Source organism: Brachyistius frenatus, unplaced genomic scaffold, assembly GCF_029030835.1.
Source record: "Brachyistius frenatus isolate BFR_SWC_R1_liver_20210118 unplaced genomic scaffold, ASM2903083v1 Contig_1, whole genome shotgun sequence".
Taxonomy (NCBI): domain Eukaryota; kingdom Metazoa; phylum Chordata; class Actinopteri; family Embiotocidae; genus Brachyistius; species Brachyistius frenatus.
In genome coordinates this window covers 636,113-655,131 of record NW_027210600.1, presented here as the reverse complement: position 1 = coordinate 655,131, position 19,019 = coordinate 636,113, and the positions used below count along the sequence as shown (strand labels likewise).

At 44.9% G+C, this 19,019-nt stretch overlaps 1 protein-coding gene across 1 annotated transcript in view; it reads left to right on the top strand.

Annotated features, from left to right (window-relative positions):
• The window catches only part of LOC138615872 (solute carrier family 12 member 9), a 70,500-nt gene extending 52,538 nt beyond the window's left edge, over positions 1–17,962 (top strand). Inside the window, exons 10-13 of the mRNA XM_069689784.1 lie at positions 6,540–6,732; positions 11,285–11,459; positions 13,303–13,449; positions 15,242–17,962. Coding sequence (XP_069545885.1) covers positions 6,540–6,732; positions 11,285–11,459; positions 13,303–13,449; positions 15,242–16,203 — 1,477 coding nt within the window. The 3' untranslated portion in view covers positions 16,204–17,962. The remainder of the gene's footprint in view (positions 1–6,539; positions 6,733–11,284; positions 11,460–13,302; positions 13,450–15,241) is intronic.
• Positions 17,963–19,019: the final 1,057 nt, after the last annotated feature.

The following is a 19,019-nucleotide window of genomic DNA, read 5'->3' as shown; positions in this document are numbered from 1 at the left end:
AATATCACATATTTCAACTTGAAAATGGAGTTGGAAACAATCTGCAGCAGTGAGGTGAAGGTGGATATAAATCTCTAAATACAACTGAAATTGCTTATCTAACTTTTCGGGCTTTAGTTTCCAGCTATCAAAATATTACACAGCAAAAACAATTCTCAGGTCAACCAACAGGACTAATAAAGACTGTGCTAATAAAGCCTTATCATGACAACAGTTTGAGGCAGGATATGGATTCCAATGACCGTATTGTAGGTATTAGCAGCTTTGACGTACGTGTCTGCCAAGAATCAACAAGATGCTGCAACATAGAAATGCTGAAGACGGTCTTGAGGCGTTGCTGTTCCACATTTATCCAGCAGAGGGCACCGACAAGTTTATTGTTCAACTTCAAACTGTCTGACTGCACACCTTTGTAATTATTTAACAAAAAGTAGTTCAAGGGTTCTTGCTCTTATGAAAACATCAGTCCACATCAGCCACGCTGGAGCTTCTGTGTTTATAGCCAGGCTAAATGATAGCATCAGCATGCTAACAGCCAGTAAGGTTCACCATCTTAACTTAGCATGCTAGCATTCACACATTTTCTTTCTGAGCACAAACTGCCGAGACGAATGGGAACGTTTTCCGTTTTGCAGGTTTTTAAAGATGCTGTAAAGCAAATTCCATGATTTGCTTCTCAGAACATTATATACGTGTGAAATGAGTCGCTGGAAGCTTCTGCAAAGATAGAAAACTTTGTCGTACTGAAATGTGGTTTTAAACCGTTGGACAGTTTCTCACCTGTCTTCAGCTCAGGTTGTTTAAGGCGGAGCTAAAACCTAAACTATCTACGTCACAACAACCTATCTACGTCACAACAGCCTATCTACGTCACAACAACCTATCTACGTCACAACAGCCTATCTACGTCACAACAACCTATCTACGTCACAGCAGCCTATCTACATCACAGCAGCCTATCTACGTCACAGCAGCCTATCTACGTCACAACAGCCTATCTACGTCACAACAACCTATCTACGTCACAACAGCCTATCTACGTCACAACAGCCTATCTACGTCACAACAACCTATCTACGTCACAACAACCTATCTACGTCACAACAGCCTATCTACGTCACAACAGCCTATCTACGTCACAACAACCTATCTACGTCACAACAACCTATCTACGTCACAACAACCTATCTACGTCACAACAGCCTATCTACGTCACAACAGCCTATCTACGTCACAACAACCTATCTACGTCACAACAACCTATCTACGTCACAACAACCTATCTACGTCACAACAACCTATCTACGTCACAACAGCCTATCTACGTCACAACAACCTATCTACGTCACAACAACCTATCTACGTCACAACAACCTATCTACGTCACAGCAGCCTATCTACGTCACAGCAGCCTATCTACGTCACAACAGCCTATCTACGTCACAACAACCTATCTACGTCACAACAGCCTATCTACAACACAACAGCCTATCTACGCCCCCCCCAGTCTCAGAGCAAAGACTAATGATTTTCTCACCATTTCAAAGCCTAATTTAATAAACTTGTCGGTGGTTTTTTTCATTCAAATTTGATGGGAGTTAACAACCCATACTTCTGTGGTGTGATGAACTTAAAACTCATTTTCATTTCTACTTTACAGAATCTTTAACGTAGATTTGCACCTGATGATGGCGACACATTGAAATTGCAATTGAATTGCACCAAAGATACTGGAGTTTAACCTCAGGGGAACATCAATATCTGGACCAAATTTCATGACAATCCATTAAGTATTTGTTACGATATTTCATTCTGTACCAGAATCACCAATTGACCGACAAACAAACCGACATTGTTTGCTTAATCGTACAATCAGGGAAAACTAAAATTACTGGAAACTCTCCGCTCTCCATGCCACTGCTGTTGTACATGGTTTTATAATACTACCTTTGATATTGACATTTTGTCAAACATTGACATTTTATTTAAGACTATTTCATTGTGATATTTTCATGTGTTTTTTTTTTTTTGCACTTAGTTTTGACATTTTCTTGATATTTTAATATGGTTGCTCTGAGTGGTGTATTTGGACCGTGGGACTTGGTGATCCTGCACTGTAAATGAATTAGAATTAAAATGTATAATTCTTTATCCATAGAGCCACAATGTTAATGTGGCTAAAAATGAATATCAGTAAATATATCGTTATTAGGGCCCGAGCACCGATGGTGCGAAAGCACTATTGTTATTCGTAAAGTTATTATTCTTTTTTTCCTGAAAGTTTACATGCCTTTCTGGAGGCTTTATCATATTCAAAAACTCATGAAAGTTTTTACACATCTCTCCCAGCGAAAAATTTCGTATTCCAATGGAGTCGCGAGTGGGCGTGGCCAAATGGCTCAAGAGCGCCCCCTACAGAGATGCCCCGGCGACCACATTTACCTAAATTCGGTGGACATGTGTATCACACCTAGACGCACAAAAAAGTTACATTGCACCGTTACGTCAACTCAACAGGAAGTCCACCATTTTGAATTTAGTTGCCATTTTTGGAGATTCGCACGTTGTACTTTAACGAACTCCTCAGGATTTTGTCGGACCGACTTGAAATTTTTGGGATAACTTTTGGGATGAAAAGTTATCAAAATAATTTGTTTTCATCGATGCGTGTGCCTGTCACGTGGCAGCCATTTTGAGGGTCTCGCCATGAAACTACGAGTTGCTTTAAATCTTATGTACATGGACCGACCTTCTCCAAACATCACAGGTATGATAACAGCCCCGCCCTGAAGACCCCTGTGGGGTAATATTCGCTCATAGTCATAGCGCCCCCTGGTGGCAACTGGAAATGACACTTTTCATACTTTCACATTCTACGTCGAGCTGGTTGATCACATGAACGTAAAGTCGGGTCACAATAACCTAAACATGTAGTTGATGATATATTGAGACATTCGTTCGACTTTGTCAATGGGCGTCGCCGTGACGATGCGGCAAAGTTTGATGTCTCGCCGTGACAGGAAGTTGATGTTTAAGGTCAAAGGATGCTTGAAACCTCACGAAACGTGTGACATACATCCGGCGTAGTGAGACAATACATCTGATGTGTTTTGCGAGTGGGCGTGGCCAAACGGCTCTCCAGCGCTCCCTAAACTGCAGCCCCGACACCTAGTTTCACCTACATGCACCAAATTTGTTGGACACGTGTATCACACCGAGATGTACCGAAAAGTGTCTCGGCATCATGAATTTGTTTTTGTTGATCGGTGTGACCGTGTTGTGGCGGCCATTTTGAGTGTCTCGCCATGAACCTACAACTGACTAACTTTTATGTACATATTCCGATCTTCCTCAAACATTACATCTTTGATAGCAGTCCCACCCTGAAGACACCTGATAGTAATATTCCGTCATAGTCATAGCACCCCCTGCTGGAGACAGGAAACGAGACAAAAATAGCAACTTTAAGTGGGGATGTGCGGTCCCTCGCGCGGTGCACTTTGTGGAGCTGGCTTCGTGGAGCCGACACGCAGCGTGCGAGGGCCCGTATATCATTGCTTGCAGTTTTAATTAGAGATCCATCTTCTTATTTAAAAATCCATTTACTACGTTTAGTTTTGATAAATGAGGTGGATTCACTCTCTCTCTCTCTCTACACAGAACGAGACTCTATTAGCATTCAGCAGCTCAAAGTATTTGCTTCCAGGTTTCCATTCTCAGCTCTGCGCACATTTTGCTTTGCACCTCCCTTATGAATGAGGACAGTTTGACCAACAAGAGGACTAATGATTGCCTCGTGGCTGTTTCTCTCTGTTTTGTTCCTCTTCTCTTTTCATTTAGCTTCCTGGCGGTCTCACCCCCTGCCTTCCTCTCCCCTACATTAGCACTTTCCCGCCGCGCAGCACTCAGCGGTTCTTACTTTTTTGCCTCTTAGAAACAGTCCAAATCTGTAAGTGGGTCCGTGGAGGAAACCGGCCAGTCATTTGAGCGGCGTTTTGTAATTACAGCTGGGACTGTTTTAATGGCTGTTTATCCGCACAGCTTCAGTTATTACAGGGAAATTGGGGTCAGTTACATGATCCTCCAAAAATGTGAACACATCAGCTGTGTAGCACCCAACTCATTCCCACTTACAGACAGGACACCTACATACAAGTATGTACCGAGTGTGCACTGACTGCAAGTAATGCACTCATTCATATATGCATTCAGGGCCATGCACACAAACTCTGAGAGGTCTACAGAAGTAAGCAGAGGCAGCTTATTATCTTTGTGCTGTTTGTTTTAATTCATCTTTTCCCAGCATGTATTTTAATGCTGCTGTGAAGTCACATTCAGACATGACTCAGTAGGTGTGTGCGTGCGTGCGTGTGTTTGCCCCTTCAAAAGATATTTTATTATAATTATGTAGTTTGATTGAAAAGTGTTATTACATAATGTTCTGACTTTGCCCTATTCAGGTAACACCTCATGATTGTAGTTGAGGGTATGTACTGGTATGTTGCCCCCAGGTCTGTCTGTATGAATGACATCAGATGACACCTACAGATATTTGCACCCTGAGCTGCTGGAGCATCAGTCACAAACACCTGAAATTGAAATACTGTGGCTCAAGAAGGAACATTTATAAAAAAAAATTAAAAAAAAATCACTGTCAAAAGCCAAGTCACGCAAGTGGTCGCCCAGCCGGCAGAGCTTCTGCTCAGCCTTGAGGAGACTTGGAGAAACAGCAAAAACACGTCATATATACATTAGAAAGTTTACCAGATAGGTATTAATCCTATAATGTTCTGTTTTTGTTCAGAGCGTTTCAGTTTCTCCCTGAAGTCACCTTTATTCAACTTAATATTGCACAGACATTATATATTAATGTCATCGAGGCTAAACTGACGTGCTACATAAAGCGCAATGAAGACCAATGAGGACTTTTTAAAACTGTAAAGTATGCAGTGGTAATCCAGTGGTGCCCCAGAATAAATATACAGACCTTAAAAATGGCATAATATGTTCCCTATGAAGTAGGGAAATATATGCACATATGTTGTGTTTCACAAGTCTTTCACCAGTATTTTGCCTTAAAAATGTCTTACCCCCAAATTTCCAAACAAAAGTCTTATTAAATGTTCCCTAAAGAATTTTATTTCTGGAAGAAAAGTGAGAAATTTTAAGCTACAGCTAAAATTCTCCAGTAAAACTGGAGAAATTTCATGGTCCCTCTGTGTTGGTGAAAATTAGTTCATTTTCCAGATGGCTCTTTTACTCTCACGGCCATTCTTTATGTTCATTGCCTTATTTGTTTTTGTTCCAAGTAATCCCAAATTCATAGTGTTTAAAAGTAAAACTATGGTAAAGTTCAGAAATTGAACTAGAACAATAAACTATATACAATACATCCATAAGGACTCTGGTGCTACTCTTGTATTGACTTTAGAAAGTGTCGCAAGATCACCAAAATCATCTGCATAACACGCTGAGTTATGAAGTCACATCGCTGTTCATGATTGTTAATGACCAAAACAACATGAACATGGATGAAGTGTCAAATTTCAGTCATGTTTGAAGATAACTCTGCGTACGACTAAAATAGTCTGCCGTTATTTATTTTCTAAAATGGACTCGGTAGCGTGGGAATAAGGTCAGTAAGCACTAATACTCTGACTGAAAATGTATTTCTTAGCTCTTGCTAGACGTTAATAATTCAGTATGAGATTCCCGTTCTATTGGCCTTTAGTAGATGGACAGCCGTGTTACGAGAATCTTAATTTCATTTCAGCTGCTTTTTCTCTCAATTCCTCAGTGGTTTGTTAAATTCTTCTCCTTCTAAAGAACTGACTTTTTTCGGGAAGTCTCTCCTCAGAGGTGTGAGATGGGAGCGTGTAGCTAACAAAAGATATGTCTTACCATTTCCTCTGAAGGGGTCCCGCGGAGGGACTTCAATCAAAGAACCGTCACTTTGAAAACCCACCCATATACAAAACCGTGTCTTTACTTTATTACATTGAAATCACCACATTGAAACTTTAAAAAAAACTCGGCAGATCTTCACAATTAATTGTCTTGTTTGTCCAGCGCCATTGTGGGTAAATTTCAGATAATTCTCTGATAACTGCATTTGTTTTAAGACTAAATCTTAAATTTGAATGTCACTAATTTGATGCAAATGTGAAGTCCGCAAAAGAACTGATACAATGAATTTGATCAAGTTTATTTGTACATGCAAAATGATTATTTTCCCCTTCGCCGTAGAATGAATAGAATTTCAATAAACTTCACTCAAACAAAATCTAAATTTGCTGAATATTTTTTGTCTAAGTAGATGTTTATACAAGTAAATATCTTCATGTTTGTTTGCAAGCTGGTCGTCCCCTGTCGCCGTCTAATTGATATAAACCCTCCCCAGACACAGATATCTGAAAGGAGGTCGTCAGTTCTGATTCTTTTTATTTTTATTTCTCGTCTGTCCTGTGGTTCATGCTGTAACACCCACATCTCCACATCTCCACCTCTCCACCTCTCCACCTCTCCCATTTCCTTCCCAGGCCTACCTTTCGTTACTTCACCTGGCACACCTGCGTGTTGGGCATCATTGGCTGCGCCGTCATGATGTTCCTCATCAACGCCATCTACGCCTCGGCCAGCATCGCCTTCATGCTCCTGCTACTGCTGCTGATCCACTACCTCAGTCCCACCTCCAGCTGGGGCTACATCAGCCAGGCTCTCATTTTCCACCAGGTCTGACAAACACACACACACACACACACACACACACACACACACACACACACACACACACACACACACACACACACACACACACACACACACACACACACACACACACACACACTCACTCACTCTCGATACTGCCTCGTCATTACTATAGCAACTAAAATCTCATCCCCTCAGCTTTACAAGAGCCTGTACCTCTGCCAAGCAATCGTTCTATCAGGTTTATAGAGACACGCAGACACACAAGCACAGACAGACTGCTCGCCACCGACTCTCCCTCAGCCAGTCGCTTTCCATTTAGCAGACAAACGCACACATTTTCCCTCTCTCTATTTCTTACACATACACATGCCGCCTTGTCATTCCTACAGCAGCCATCTATCACGTTTATATCAGGCCTAACAGACACGAAAACACACATATCTGCATCCCTTCCTCCGACAGAGCTCTCTACATTTATGACACCAGCACACACACACCCAGAGAGCTTTACATCATCCAGCTCTCCATGTCCTCTATCTGGTGAGCCTGTTGCTCTCAAGGAGAGGGGGCCGCGTTGCCAGGAGGGCCTGCAGCTGAGTGGGGGCCGCTGCCAAGGCTGCAGGCTGGGGTTGCGGGCAGGGAGGGTGAGGGTGGCTGCGTTTGCCAGCAGCTTGTCAGGAGGCGGAACATTATTACAACCACTTAACTTATTGCGCTTTTCCTCCTCGGTGCCCCGCCCTCCCATCTTCTTATCTTGTTTCCTGCATCTCCTCCCCCGCGCCATCTGATTTGCCACCAGCGGTACCCTCTCCTCCCAGAGTCTGGAGAGACGGATTAAATAAAATCACTCCACGGCAAAACGTGAAATAGCCTCGCTTTGGCCTGTCTAAGCGTGACAGATAAAACATTTTGAAAGTGTGAAACTTACACGCATGTAAATGTCATGTGACGTGGTGGCTTGGTGGCATTAGTCCAGGAATTGTTTTTTGTTTTCTAACGCCAACCATGTGCTTATTTAGTAACCCCGAGCACGTGTTTGAGCTTTCATTTTCCTGTGAATCACATGGCTCTACGCATGCAGTTGGTCTCATTTTCGCCCCATACAGGAAAACGTGTAACTGTCATGCCTGGACAGGGCAAAGCAATGAGCCCAAGATGATTACACTGATAGACTTAACAGAAGAGACCACACACATGTGCATTTACAGATCTCAAACATACACTCCTGCACCCTCCAGCACCAGCCAGTGTTGGCCGGGCGCCAACTGGGTGACATTGAAGCAGGAATGAAAAACACACACACGCACGCACGCACACACACACACACACACACACACACACACACACACACACACACACACACACACACACACACACACACAACCCACAAGAGATAACAGGCGGCCGAAAACCGTGTTTTGGAGACAAAGTGAGAAGAAAAAGACAAACTGAGGCAAGAATTCGCTGATGGTATCGTGGGAAGAGCGAAAGAAGGGGGCAGAACATAAGCAGGGAGAGGGGATGAGTGATCGAGGAACTAAGTGATGGATGAGACTGAAGTGACAGTGAAATGATGATCGCCTGATGGATGAGAAGATGGAGGGAAATGGAGAGATAAAGAGAGACAGATGATTAGATGAGTGGAGGCAGTCGGACTTTGCCTCTGGGACCTTGTTTTTGATTCCTCACAGCAATTATGGATGGAAATGTGAAAGCAGTGCTGATTATGATGGTAATACTGTTCATTATATAAATGATAAGTTTTCGAGACACACGTGAACTCAGCTTTGGAAGCCTGAGCTGAACTTGTATTGTTTAAGCCGGTCATTATGAGAATGATCTCTGAGTCTTTTCAGGCTGAATCCCACCGGAAAAGAGTGTTTTTCCACACACACACAAAAAATAAAAAAAATCCATAAATCCATAAAACAAACCTTTAAAGCTTTTTCAAGTGGAAGTCATCGTAAAGCATTTTTAGTCATCCTCAAGTGACGCCCTTCCATTTGAGGAGTGTTTCTAAAACCCCCCAAAAAGTGCCGCTGCTGTAATTGGCCGGCTCAGTGTGAAGGGGATCGGTTCACTTTCTTCACATCCCGGCCGTGCTCATGTCAGAGAGGAGTTTCTCCCTGACGTTCCTCGTCCATCAGGAACACCCGCTCTAATAAGGAGCACTCACAAGTGTAAAAGCCATAATAAACATAGAACTGTCCTTTGAAGGCACCGCTCGTCTCTCAGCTGCAGCTTTCACGCTGTCATCACTGAGTCAGTGGTCATTAATTCCAATGAGGGTATAAAGTGAGTGTTAATCACTCCTGGTAGACCGTAGGTGTGGTTCCACTTCAATACGTTTCCTTAATGGTACCTTGATGCCACCTCATCAGCTCACCATTACAACCCTAATGGTGGTCGTGTTGCAGCGTACATTCTAATACATACTGATACACACCGACATTTAAAAGGACATTCGTCAGCAATCACACGCAGGCACATTTTTCCTAATATGTAAATACACATACATGTTTATATAACCTCACGCTCACGCTCATCTGTGCATGTACATCCACACAAACCCGTCGGTTTTTGACCTCGTATCCTAATGGGATGTTGATTGGAGGTGTAATTGGTTTGTAGATAAGAGCAGCCCTGCAGTTAACCATACCACATCGCCTAAGATACCGGCTGCGCACGCGGGGCTGTGCCGAGAGTCGGTGGCTTGAAGGGAATAGTTCAACGTTTTAGGAAATAGACTATTCTGCTTTATTGGTGGGAGTTCGGTGAAAACATTGATACCGGCCTCACATCAATAGTGTTCCTCGTTACGTCGCTCAATCAACATTCAGTTGTGAGAGCTGGTACATGCGCATCAAAGTTTGTGTCAAACTCAGGAAACGAGGAAACTGAGAACCTTGCCATGCTTCAGAAAGCTTACGGCAGTGATCCGGGCGAGGTGTTTTGAGTGGCATTTATGTTTTAGGAGGATCAGAACGTCACTCCAACACTGAGAAGGGTGCGTCAGGTGAGGTGCTCGAACAGGTGTTGGTTTGTTTTTGACATACGTGGTGTTGTGCTCCATGGATTTGTGACGCACTGAGGCGTCGGAAGGAAAATACGTCAGTCAAACGACCTGAACTGTGGGTGTGATGGCTTTTTCGTTGTCCGGCATACGTTTCCCGCTCACGGCACGTCAAAAAAGGGACAATTTTATCTCCCATAACAACACAGCTGCAGCTCCCCTCCGTCCCTGCCGACCGGATGTGGCTCCCTACGACTTCTTTCTGCTCCCCAAAAATGTGACGCAAAATCTGAAGTGCGCTCTCCGCCCAAGTTTCAGCTTCTCAGTAAGATCGCAAATGCGCACGTACCAGATGTCATAAAAACGAGTGTAACGGACTGACTTTGATCAGGTGATGTCGCATTCAATACCCACAAAAGTTGTCGTCTTATATGTACAATACTGTGATGTGCGCCGTTCGTGCACAGCAGGAGCGTCCCGTGAATGTTTTGATCGCACCTCATAGTCCTTGACGCGACCCTGGGTTATGAAGAATTCATCCCGAACCTCGGGAACATGACAGATGACGTTTGTCTTGTTGTCATGGTAATTTTTTTTACCTCGTGGACTTCTCATCTCTGTTGAATGAAAAGTTGAGATTCAATGTTCAGTCTACCGAGTGCTTAAAACACACACACACACACACACACACACACACACACACACACACACACACACACACACACACACACACACACACACACACACACACACACACACACACACACACACACACACACACACACACACACACACACACACACACACACACACACACACACACACAGACTTGTAGTGGGATTAGATTGTTAACTGACTATCTGACAGCTTTGTAAGTAAAAGGAGTTTGTTTTGTCATTCTTCTTCTCCAGGCAGGAAAAACACTTTAATATTAATACAGTGTTTCTGTTTAATGTCATTCCTGCAATCTCACAAATTTCACACAATAACATTCCTCAGATTAATGCATAGAACTCATTTGATGAGTAATCACGTCATAAGAATGATTTTACTGGAAGCTTTGTCCTCATCTGTTTTTCAGCAGCAGTCATTTGTTTTTGAAGTAGTTTAGTTTGCAAATCGTGCTGAGAATTAAATTAATGACTGGCTTTATTGAAGGTTGTTGCATACACCCGATGTTAAAGCTGCACTGATGATCCAGAAAAGTCCCAGCCCCTCCTTTTCTGCACAAAACATGAAACGGAGCCGGTGAGTAGGTTTAAAACCGTATATAACCCTGCTTCATGAAGCCCTGCAGGAAATGTCTGTTCATTTTCACAGAATTAAATGCAAAAAGAAAAGTTTTTGCAAGTTAAATCAGCTCCGGGCTTAAATTTCAGGGACTCATTTAATTAACGTGGACCTACGTTTGGAGCTGAACTTTCAGATAACTGCAGACGCGCCTGCGTTTCAGGGAAACTCCACCCTCACTCACGGGACGAACGCTGGTATGGAGGACGGGGGGCGGGGAGGGGACAAACACACCTCTCATAGTCTCTCCTTCTCTCTTCTTGCCTGTAGGTGCGTAAGTACCTGCTGATGCTGGACGTGAGGAAGGACCACGTCAAGTTCTGGAGGCCTCAGGTCCTGCTGATGGTGTCCAACCCCCGCAGCAGCGTGGGCCTCATCACCTTCATCAACGACATCAAGAAGAGCGGACTCTACGTGCTGGGACACGTCCAGATCGGAGACCTCAGTAAGGACGCAAACTGAACCACCACGCACTTTTTAATCATTTTAATAAAACACCTTCTTCTCCGGGGCTGGTTTGGGAGGGCGGCTGCAGCCAGAAGCTAATTTTACAAGAATTGAACGGGTTTTAATGACCTTTACAAACTGAGCTGAACTCAGCAGGCAGACATTTCTCTGTTGTCTGTTTCAAAGGAACTGAGATTGTTAGGAAAGCAGCTGGTCCACCTTAAAGATCAGTCCACCTTAAGTGCGCGTGGTCAGGTTATGCTAACCTGTGGTTGCTAACTTCGGGGCTAAATGATCAGGCGGTCAGCTGGATACGGGAACTGGGCTCTTGAAAAGTTGTATCATTTATTCACTGACAAACAGCCTAAACTGTTAACGCCATCGACTGCATATAAAAGTGTTCGTAGCTTCGGGGTCTGAAAAAATGAGGCCGATGTGGAACCGCCTTAAGCTGCAATACCACCGAGGGCCACGAGAGGTCGCCTCCAAAAGGTCTCCATAGACTTCCATTCAAGGAGTCTCATAAAATGCTCAGTCAATAAAATGTCTTTATTAGTTTACTATCGGTCTACACTACATTGCTGCGTTCACACAGCTACCTTCACACTCTGCTCCGGTGTCACGATCTTCACCGTCACACACACACACACACACACACACACACACACACACACACACACACACACACACACACACACACACACACACACACACACACACACACACACTCTCTCTCTCTCACATGCTCGCTGAGAATCCAAATTGTTTTTTTGTGTTTATTCCTCTCAGGCGCTGTTAAAAAAAACACCTTAAGTGTTGTGTTATAATGTTCGGAAAAAAGCCTGTATGTGATCTTTTCCAGTTAAATGAATGAGGACATCAAAGTTTCACATTGAGCAGTGCATCATTCAACGGACCGTTTTAGGATGCGAGACCTTTTCCTCCGTGTCGGCGGCTCCTCTGCTGCTGTTTCATTTCCAGGGAAGTAATCGCGCTCGGTGCTCTGGAGGCGTCTCCTTTTGTTTCCTACAGAGGCGCACACTTTCAGATTTTGAAGCAGCGGGGTCATTGACTGTCTCTTTTTTTCCTTCGGTCTTTTGGGGCTTCTGTAGGAGGAAGGGGTGGGTGGGTGGGTGGGAGGAGGGGGGTGATGGGCGACTGAGACCGAGTCCCAAACCTCTTGAGTGTTTCAGAGAAAGAAAAACAAATGGACATGTTCATTAGCCGCTGAAGAGCCCTTCTCTCATTTGACGGCCCTCTTGATCTTGAGAAATATGAAGGAGTCATTCATTCACGTAATTACAGTTTGTTGTCGAGGACTTCCACATCGCCCTCCGCTTGTGTTTGAAGTCTGTCTATTTTAGTCTCCGCTTCGTGTAGCAGCTGTTTTCCTTAAAGCTGAATGGAGTCCTCGTACGTGGGAACAACCGAGGTCCCAACGAGAGTTGAATGGAGACCTGCCGACGTGGCCTCCGGTTCGCTCTCTACGTACCTACTGATGTGTTTTTGGGGGGATGACTGATCACCTGCCTGCTTGTGCTTCTCTGTATCTTTGGCCGCGTCTCGCGTTCTGTCGACGCTGTCGTTCGGCCTCGCGTCTCCCTCTCTCCGTCTCCCCGCCACGTCTCAGCATCTCGTCTCAGCTCCCGTCTCACGCTCTGCCTCTAAATTCCCGCTCTGTCACGCTGACTTCTCCAATATCTCCTTTTCCTCGCACGCCTTTCTTCCTCTTCCTTGGCCTCCTCTTCCCCTCACGTTCTCTGGATCTCGGCGCCCTCCTGTTGAACTGTCAGCAGCTCTTCCCTCCTCACACCCCCGTTGTTTTCCCGCCTCGCTTCCAGACACGTTACCGTCCGACCCTCTGCAGTCCCAGTACGACTCCTGGCTCTCCCTGGTGGACCATCTCAACATCAAAGCCTTCGTCAACCTGACGTTGGCGGATTCTGTACGTCACGGCATCCAGCATCTCCTCTTCATCTCAGGACTCGGTCAGTACCTCCACACACAGCGGCCCCGTTGCTCACTGGAGACACTGAAAGCCTAATTTTAACATGTATGATTACGTTGGTATAAAATCGATATTTGTTAGGATGAAATTACAACCACTGACTGTGATATTTTTAGAATATTGTAGCATCTCAAATGATTGTGATGACGGCGGTCTGTTGCGGAGGGGTAGTGACGTGCATCGTTTTCCGCGATGACTCACAATTGCTTGAATTTTTACTTTGGCTCCTTTCAGCATCTTCAGAACAAAGGATGCTTCAATATTATTCAGCATTTAAACTGCACTTAAAGCCTTTAACTGGGGCTTTCATTCTTTTCAGCACTGCTCGGTTTGTGTGACATTTAGATTTGTGTGAGCTGCCACTTCAGCTTCCTTCAGTGCTTCATGCTGAAAGCTTCACACTGCAAACATTAGGGCTCAATTCAAAGTCATTCCTAACATCCAGGCTCTTTGATTTGACTGCTGGCGTTACTTTTTCAATGCGTCCAGCATCGGGTTCCCATTTCAGAAAGGGATGTCTGACGGGGAAGTAAAGCAGTGAAAATACTCTCGATGTAGAGTACACTTGAACTGATACTGATGTTTTTCCGTGGCTTGTTTCTGACTCCGGCCACAGCACTACATCGATCTTGTCCGGGACGTGGAAGTCACATGAATGCGACGTGTTACTGATTTAACGTGTGAAAGTGGATCAAATCCTGATGAAACACGTCAAACTCCTTTCGAGTTCGGCTTTTCACAACGTGATCTGAGTCACGAGGAAAACTAATCTGATTTGAGCCGCTTTGTCCTGCAGCTTGAATCCAGTTTTAGTACTTTGCATTTAAACTTAAACAACTTCTTTCAGTATTTTTGTTTTAACTTTCACGTCAGTTTCTTTCAGCCTTTACACAAACGTTTTTCAACAGGCAATTGTACCTTTGGCTAATCTGATGTTTTAATAAAATCATGTCTCCTGTTTAGCTTCAGTCTGAATGCCTTCTAGCTCCTTTCACTTCAACTCACACTTCAACTTCATCAGTCACGTACACAAGATATAACATCTCTCTGCAGTTGGATTCTCAATTTTAAACTACTTTCTGTAGTTTTGTTTTGAGTAACACTTCCATTTCTCCTCAGTTTTTACACAGAAACTGACACTTCAACTTCATTGACTACAATTAAACTTCCAACTTCCAGCACCTTCATTTTAACCCCAACTTTTATTTTTGTCGTCGTCAGGTCCTTTCAGTGCTTCAAATTTAAGATGAAGCTCCTTTTCGGCGCCACTCAAACTTTAAAACGTTCATTTCAAAAGACTTAAATGTTTCAAGTACTTTGAAAATGTCTCCTTTCTAGTTAATCTATTCCAGGGAGTTTCCAAGGAGCCATTTTAATTCTGGATTAGTTCACTCTCTCTTTTAGATTATTTCTTCATTTGTAGTTTCGGTTTGAACAGAAAAAGGATCTTCGTGCTGTTCTGCATCAACATCCACTCCAACAGAGATCGCTGGTTTTCCAGTTGTTGTTTTTTGTGCTTGTCGTTTACTGTCTTTCTACTTTCCTGAGAAATGTCACTCATGTCTAAGTCTGACCTGTCTTCTTTTCATCGAGCCCTTTCCCTTTCATCTCCACATTTCTCTCTCACCTTCTCTTCATCCGATAGAATGACTGAACTTCTACGTTTAACCTTCTAGCGATCAATGATATTGTTAAAGAAATGATTTGCTTTAGGTTTGAACAAATGACCTCGTCTCGTTCTTTCCCTCATTTGTCTTTTCTCCTCTTTTCAGGCGGGATGCGTCCCAACACCCTCGTCCTGGGTTTCTATGACGACGGTCTTCCAAAGGATAGGCTGATTTTTCCGTCCTTGTCCACCAGTGAGAGCACAGATCGCTCGAGCGCGTCTCTGGAGCTCGAGCAACCTCCTCTCTTCCACTTCGCCCCCCTGCGGTGCTCCAGCGACAGACACGGGGTTGGCGAACACAGGGACGGGAAGATTTTAGGGCCCCAGGAGTACGTGGCGATCATCGCCGACGCCATGAAGATGCTGAAGAACGTGGTACTGGCTCGCTACTTTAACAGCTTTGACCGAGGCCACGTCCTCTCGCCGCCCTCCTACTCTCCGGGGAAGGGTACCGTGTACGTTGACGTCTGGCCGGTCAACCTCCTGCGCCCGGACAGCTGCAGCTACGTGGACACCTGCTCTCTGTTCCTGCTGCAGCTGGCGTGCGTCCTCAACATGGTGAGATCCTGGCGCAAAGCCAAGCTGCGGATCTTCCTGTGCGTGGAGGAAGGACGAAGCGTGAGGGGCTCCGAGGAGAAGCTCGGCCAGCTGCTGAAAGAGTTGAGAATCAAAGCTCAGATCTACCCGGTGCCCTGGGACCAGCAGGTGGTCTTACACTGGCAGCGCCAAGGCGACTGGAGCAAGAAACGGCCGTCCCAAAGCCCGGACGCCACCGCGGAGAAGAATAAGCGGAGACCTGACGAGGAGGAGGAGAACGAAGACGATTTCGTCAACAGCTTCCCGAGCAACGCCACGCGCGTGTCCGATGACTTCCTGTCGGCTGTCAACAAGCTGATCCTGGAGCAGGCCCGGCCGCCGCCCGCCGTGCGCTTCCTGTACCTGCCGCGCCCCCCAGCGGACACCTGCCGCTACATCGCCTACTTACACCAGCTGGAGCTGCTGACTCAGGACCTGGGCCCCACGCTGCTCATCCACGGCGTCACGCCCGTCATCACCACCGACCTTTGAGCTCCTCCCTGTTTCCGGACGCGTTCGGCGACGTGGGCCTCAGATCCTAAGAGCTGGTGAGTTTGGCAGCGTCCGTACTAAAGGTGTAACGACCTCAGCGCTGCCTCGGTGCTGACCTCGCCACTCAACGACGGCCCACTCGCAGACACCACCTGCACTGCCTCGCGCAACACACACCGATGCACAACGCCGTCTCCGGAGACGCAGCCTAGTTTAGAACATTTCCAAATGAAGACCACATCGCGTGGCACATTTTGCCCTGAATCCTCGCTGTCACTTTTATCCGTGGTCTCAACTCGCAGTCCTGCCCGTCCCGTCAAGCACCCGAAGGCACCGTGGTTTTACATATTTAGGTCAACCTCGTCGCAATTTAAGCATAACACAATGAAGACCATGACTGAATGTACAAAAAAATAAAGTTAGCAGGGCGGAAAGAATGGAAGAACGTTGAACCTGTGGAGCCGGCCGGCCGTTCAAAACCACCATCAGACAGCTCACGGTGTTCTTTTTAATCCGTTTTCACCGATATTACTCAGATGTGTCCCTGAGCTGACAGGTCCAACGGGAGGGAAATCTACACTCCACCACCTAGGTCTTCATTTCTGCCTGATCTGAGGATCCTCTGACTCCCCGGTCTGTTCTTTGCCGAGCTGTTGCTGAAATTTCTCTAAATGATCATTCCAGATGCCCTCAGATCAGAAGTGCCTTGCTAGTTAGGGGGCTGAAGCTGGACTGTGTGAGACCTCGAAGCGGGTTTTTGCCAAACGTCTGCTTTAATGATTTTAGGAGTCTGGAATAAAGGAAATAACTGAGCATGAAATGCCAACGGTGCTACTCTGGAAGCCTTCAAAGTTTTACTCCAAAATTCATTTAATGCAGGACGACATTCCCCCAAATGCACTTTTGTCCTTCCTCGGTCGAACTGCATGTCGCGCAGCTTTCCAAAACAGCTTTGACGTGTTTACGGCGCCAGGAACTCCTCTGATGTTTTACTGATTTTATCTTTATGCTTCTTGCGTACTAATCACTTTTACGTTCCACTCACTCGCGACCAACCTCTTGCTGAAGTGCCTGAATGAAATAGAATATCTGCTCAGCTTTGCTGCCTTTGACCTTTGACCCAAAGATCTTGAACCGTTTAAAGTGAATTTACGTAACTTTTGCTGAACACAAGCGGCGTTTACTTGTGGGATCTTTGTATAAACCTTTGTGTTGGTTTTTGTTTTGGCTGAAGTGTAGCGAGGTTTATAGTTTCACTTTAAGCTGCGTTGCCCAGCGGCGAACGGCGTTTCCATCCCTGATAATTCCCTTTATTTCCTCTGAAACGATCAACTAATGGGTAGGAATCTTAAGATTTTGAGTCTCCAAAGTCGAACGTTGAAAAATAGATTGAACCTTCCTCACGCTGACTCCGTCGCCAGAAGAGAGGCTGCTGCTTGGATTTGGACTTTTCTTGACATTCCTGTGTTTGACTGTTTGGAATGAGATCGATGTTTACTTGTGGGCCGACTGGATCCACTCAGTTTCCGCAGATGGCTTCTTGTTTGGGCTCTACACTCCTCAACAAACCAGTCACTACATTTCTGCAAATCTTTGTCCTGGATTTCAACTCCTCCAACTTACGAGAGCGCAAAGAAATTCTGCCGGACACACTTTACAACGAATGAATGAAACACTGTGTTGCAATTACTGTCAAACTATACATAAAGTCAATATGTAAACTAAAATGACGAGCAAAATAAAAATGTTTTTATTACGAGTCCTTTTTTTTTAGTATTTTTTGGGGGGTTATACTCTCCTTACAGGAGCTTGTTTGCAGAAGCCAGATCAAACTTGGCAACTGGCGTCTGGACCGTGTTGAAGACCAGTTTGTGCGTCTCCGGGCGGAGAGCTGAGGGTTTTGTGTGCGCGGGCACTCTTGTTTGTTTGAGGTAAACTTTGGAAATAGGCCCCGAAATAGCTCAGCGGCTCCGACAGGGAGAGATACCAGAAGGTGCAAGCCGGCCAAATTACCTTGTCCTACCGTCACCCTCGCTGCCAACCGGGCAGAAATGGATTCCATCTCCGGCTCCGAGGTAAACAACAGATTGGGAGAAATAAGCCCAAATAACCATCGATATCTGTTCAGGAGAAGGGAGGCTGACATTTATCACTGAGGAAAGACCCGGTTCTGAGAGGGGTTGTGTGTGTGTGTGTGTGTGTGTGTGTGTGTGTGTGTGTGAGACAACATTTTCGGACTTGTAAGTAGAAAATACTTCTATTGATTGCGTATGATTTGTGAGTAAAATCAAGCACATGCCAATCAGTTTGAAAAAATATCAAATAAATGTGCAATTACTAAACGGGACCCAAAGTGCATAAATGAATACAGAAGTGGTTTGATCTCAAAATGTCATATTTTATTAGAATATCACGGTTCATGGTAACGAATGTTGCATTTGAAATATTGCAAAACTAGTGCAGGATTTTCCCTCCATATAGATGGACAAACTAATGTCTTAGGTTGTTATTATGATACAGAGACCATCAACAAAAGCCTCTTACATGAGTGACGGGACAAAAACGACAGCGGCCCCGAAAGCTTAAAGATCCTCATTGAAATGTGTTAAATCACCGTCGATCAACAGAGTTGGTGATTGAGGCTTTGGCCGACCATCGGAAGCTGCTTTTTTTTTTTTTTTTATGTTTTTTGTTACGAACCGAACTTGCTTTGTGTCTGCGGTGACGATCCGGTGAAAAGTTACATGCAGCGCTCAGTATGACCAAATACAGAATTACACTGCAATCGCCCCAAAATTAGAAATGTAGAAACGGAA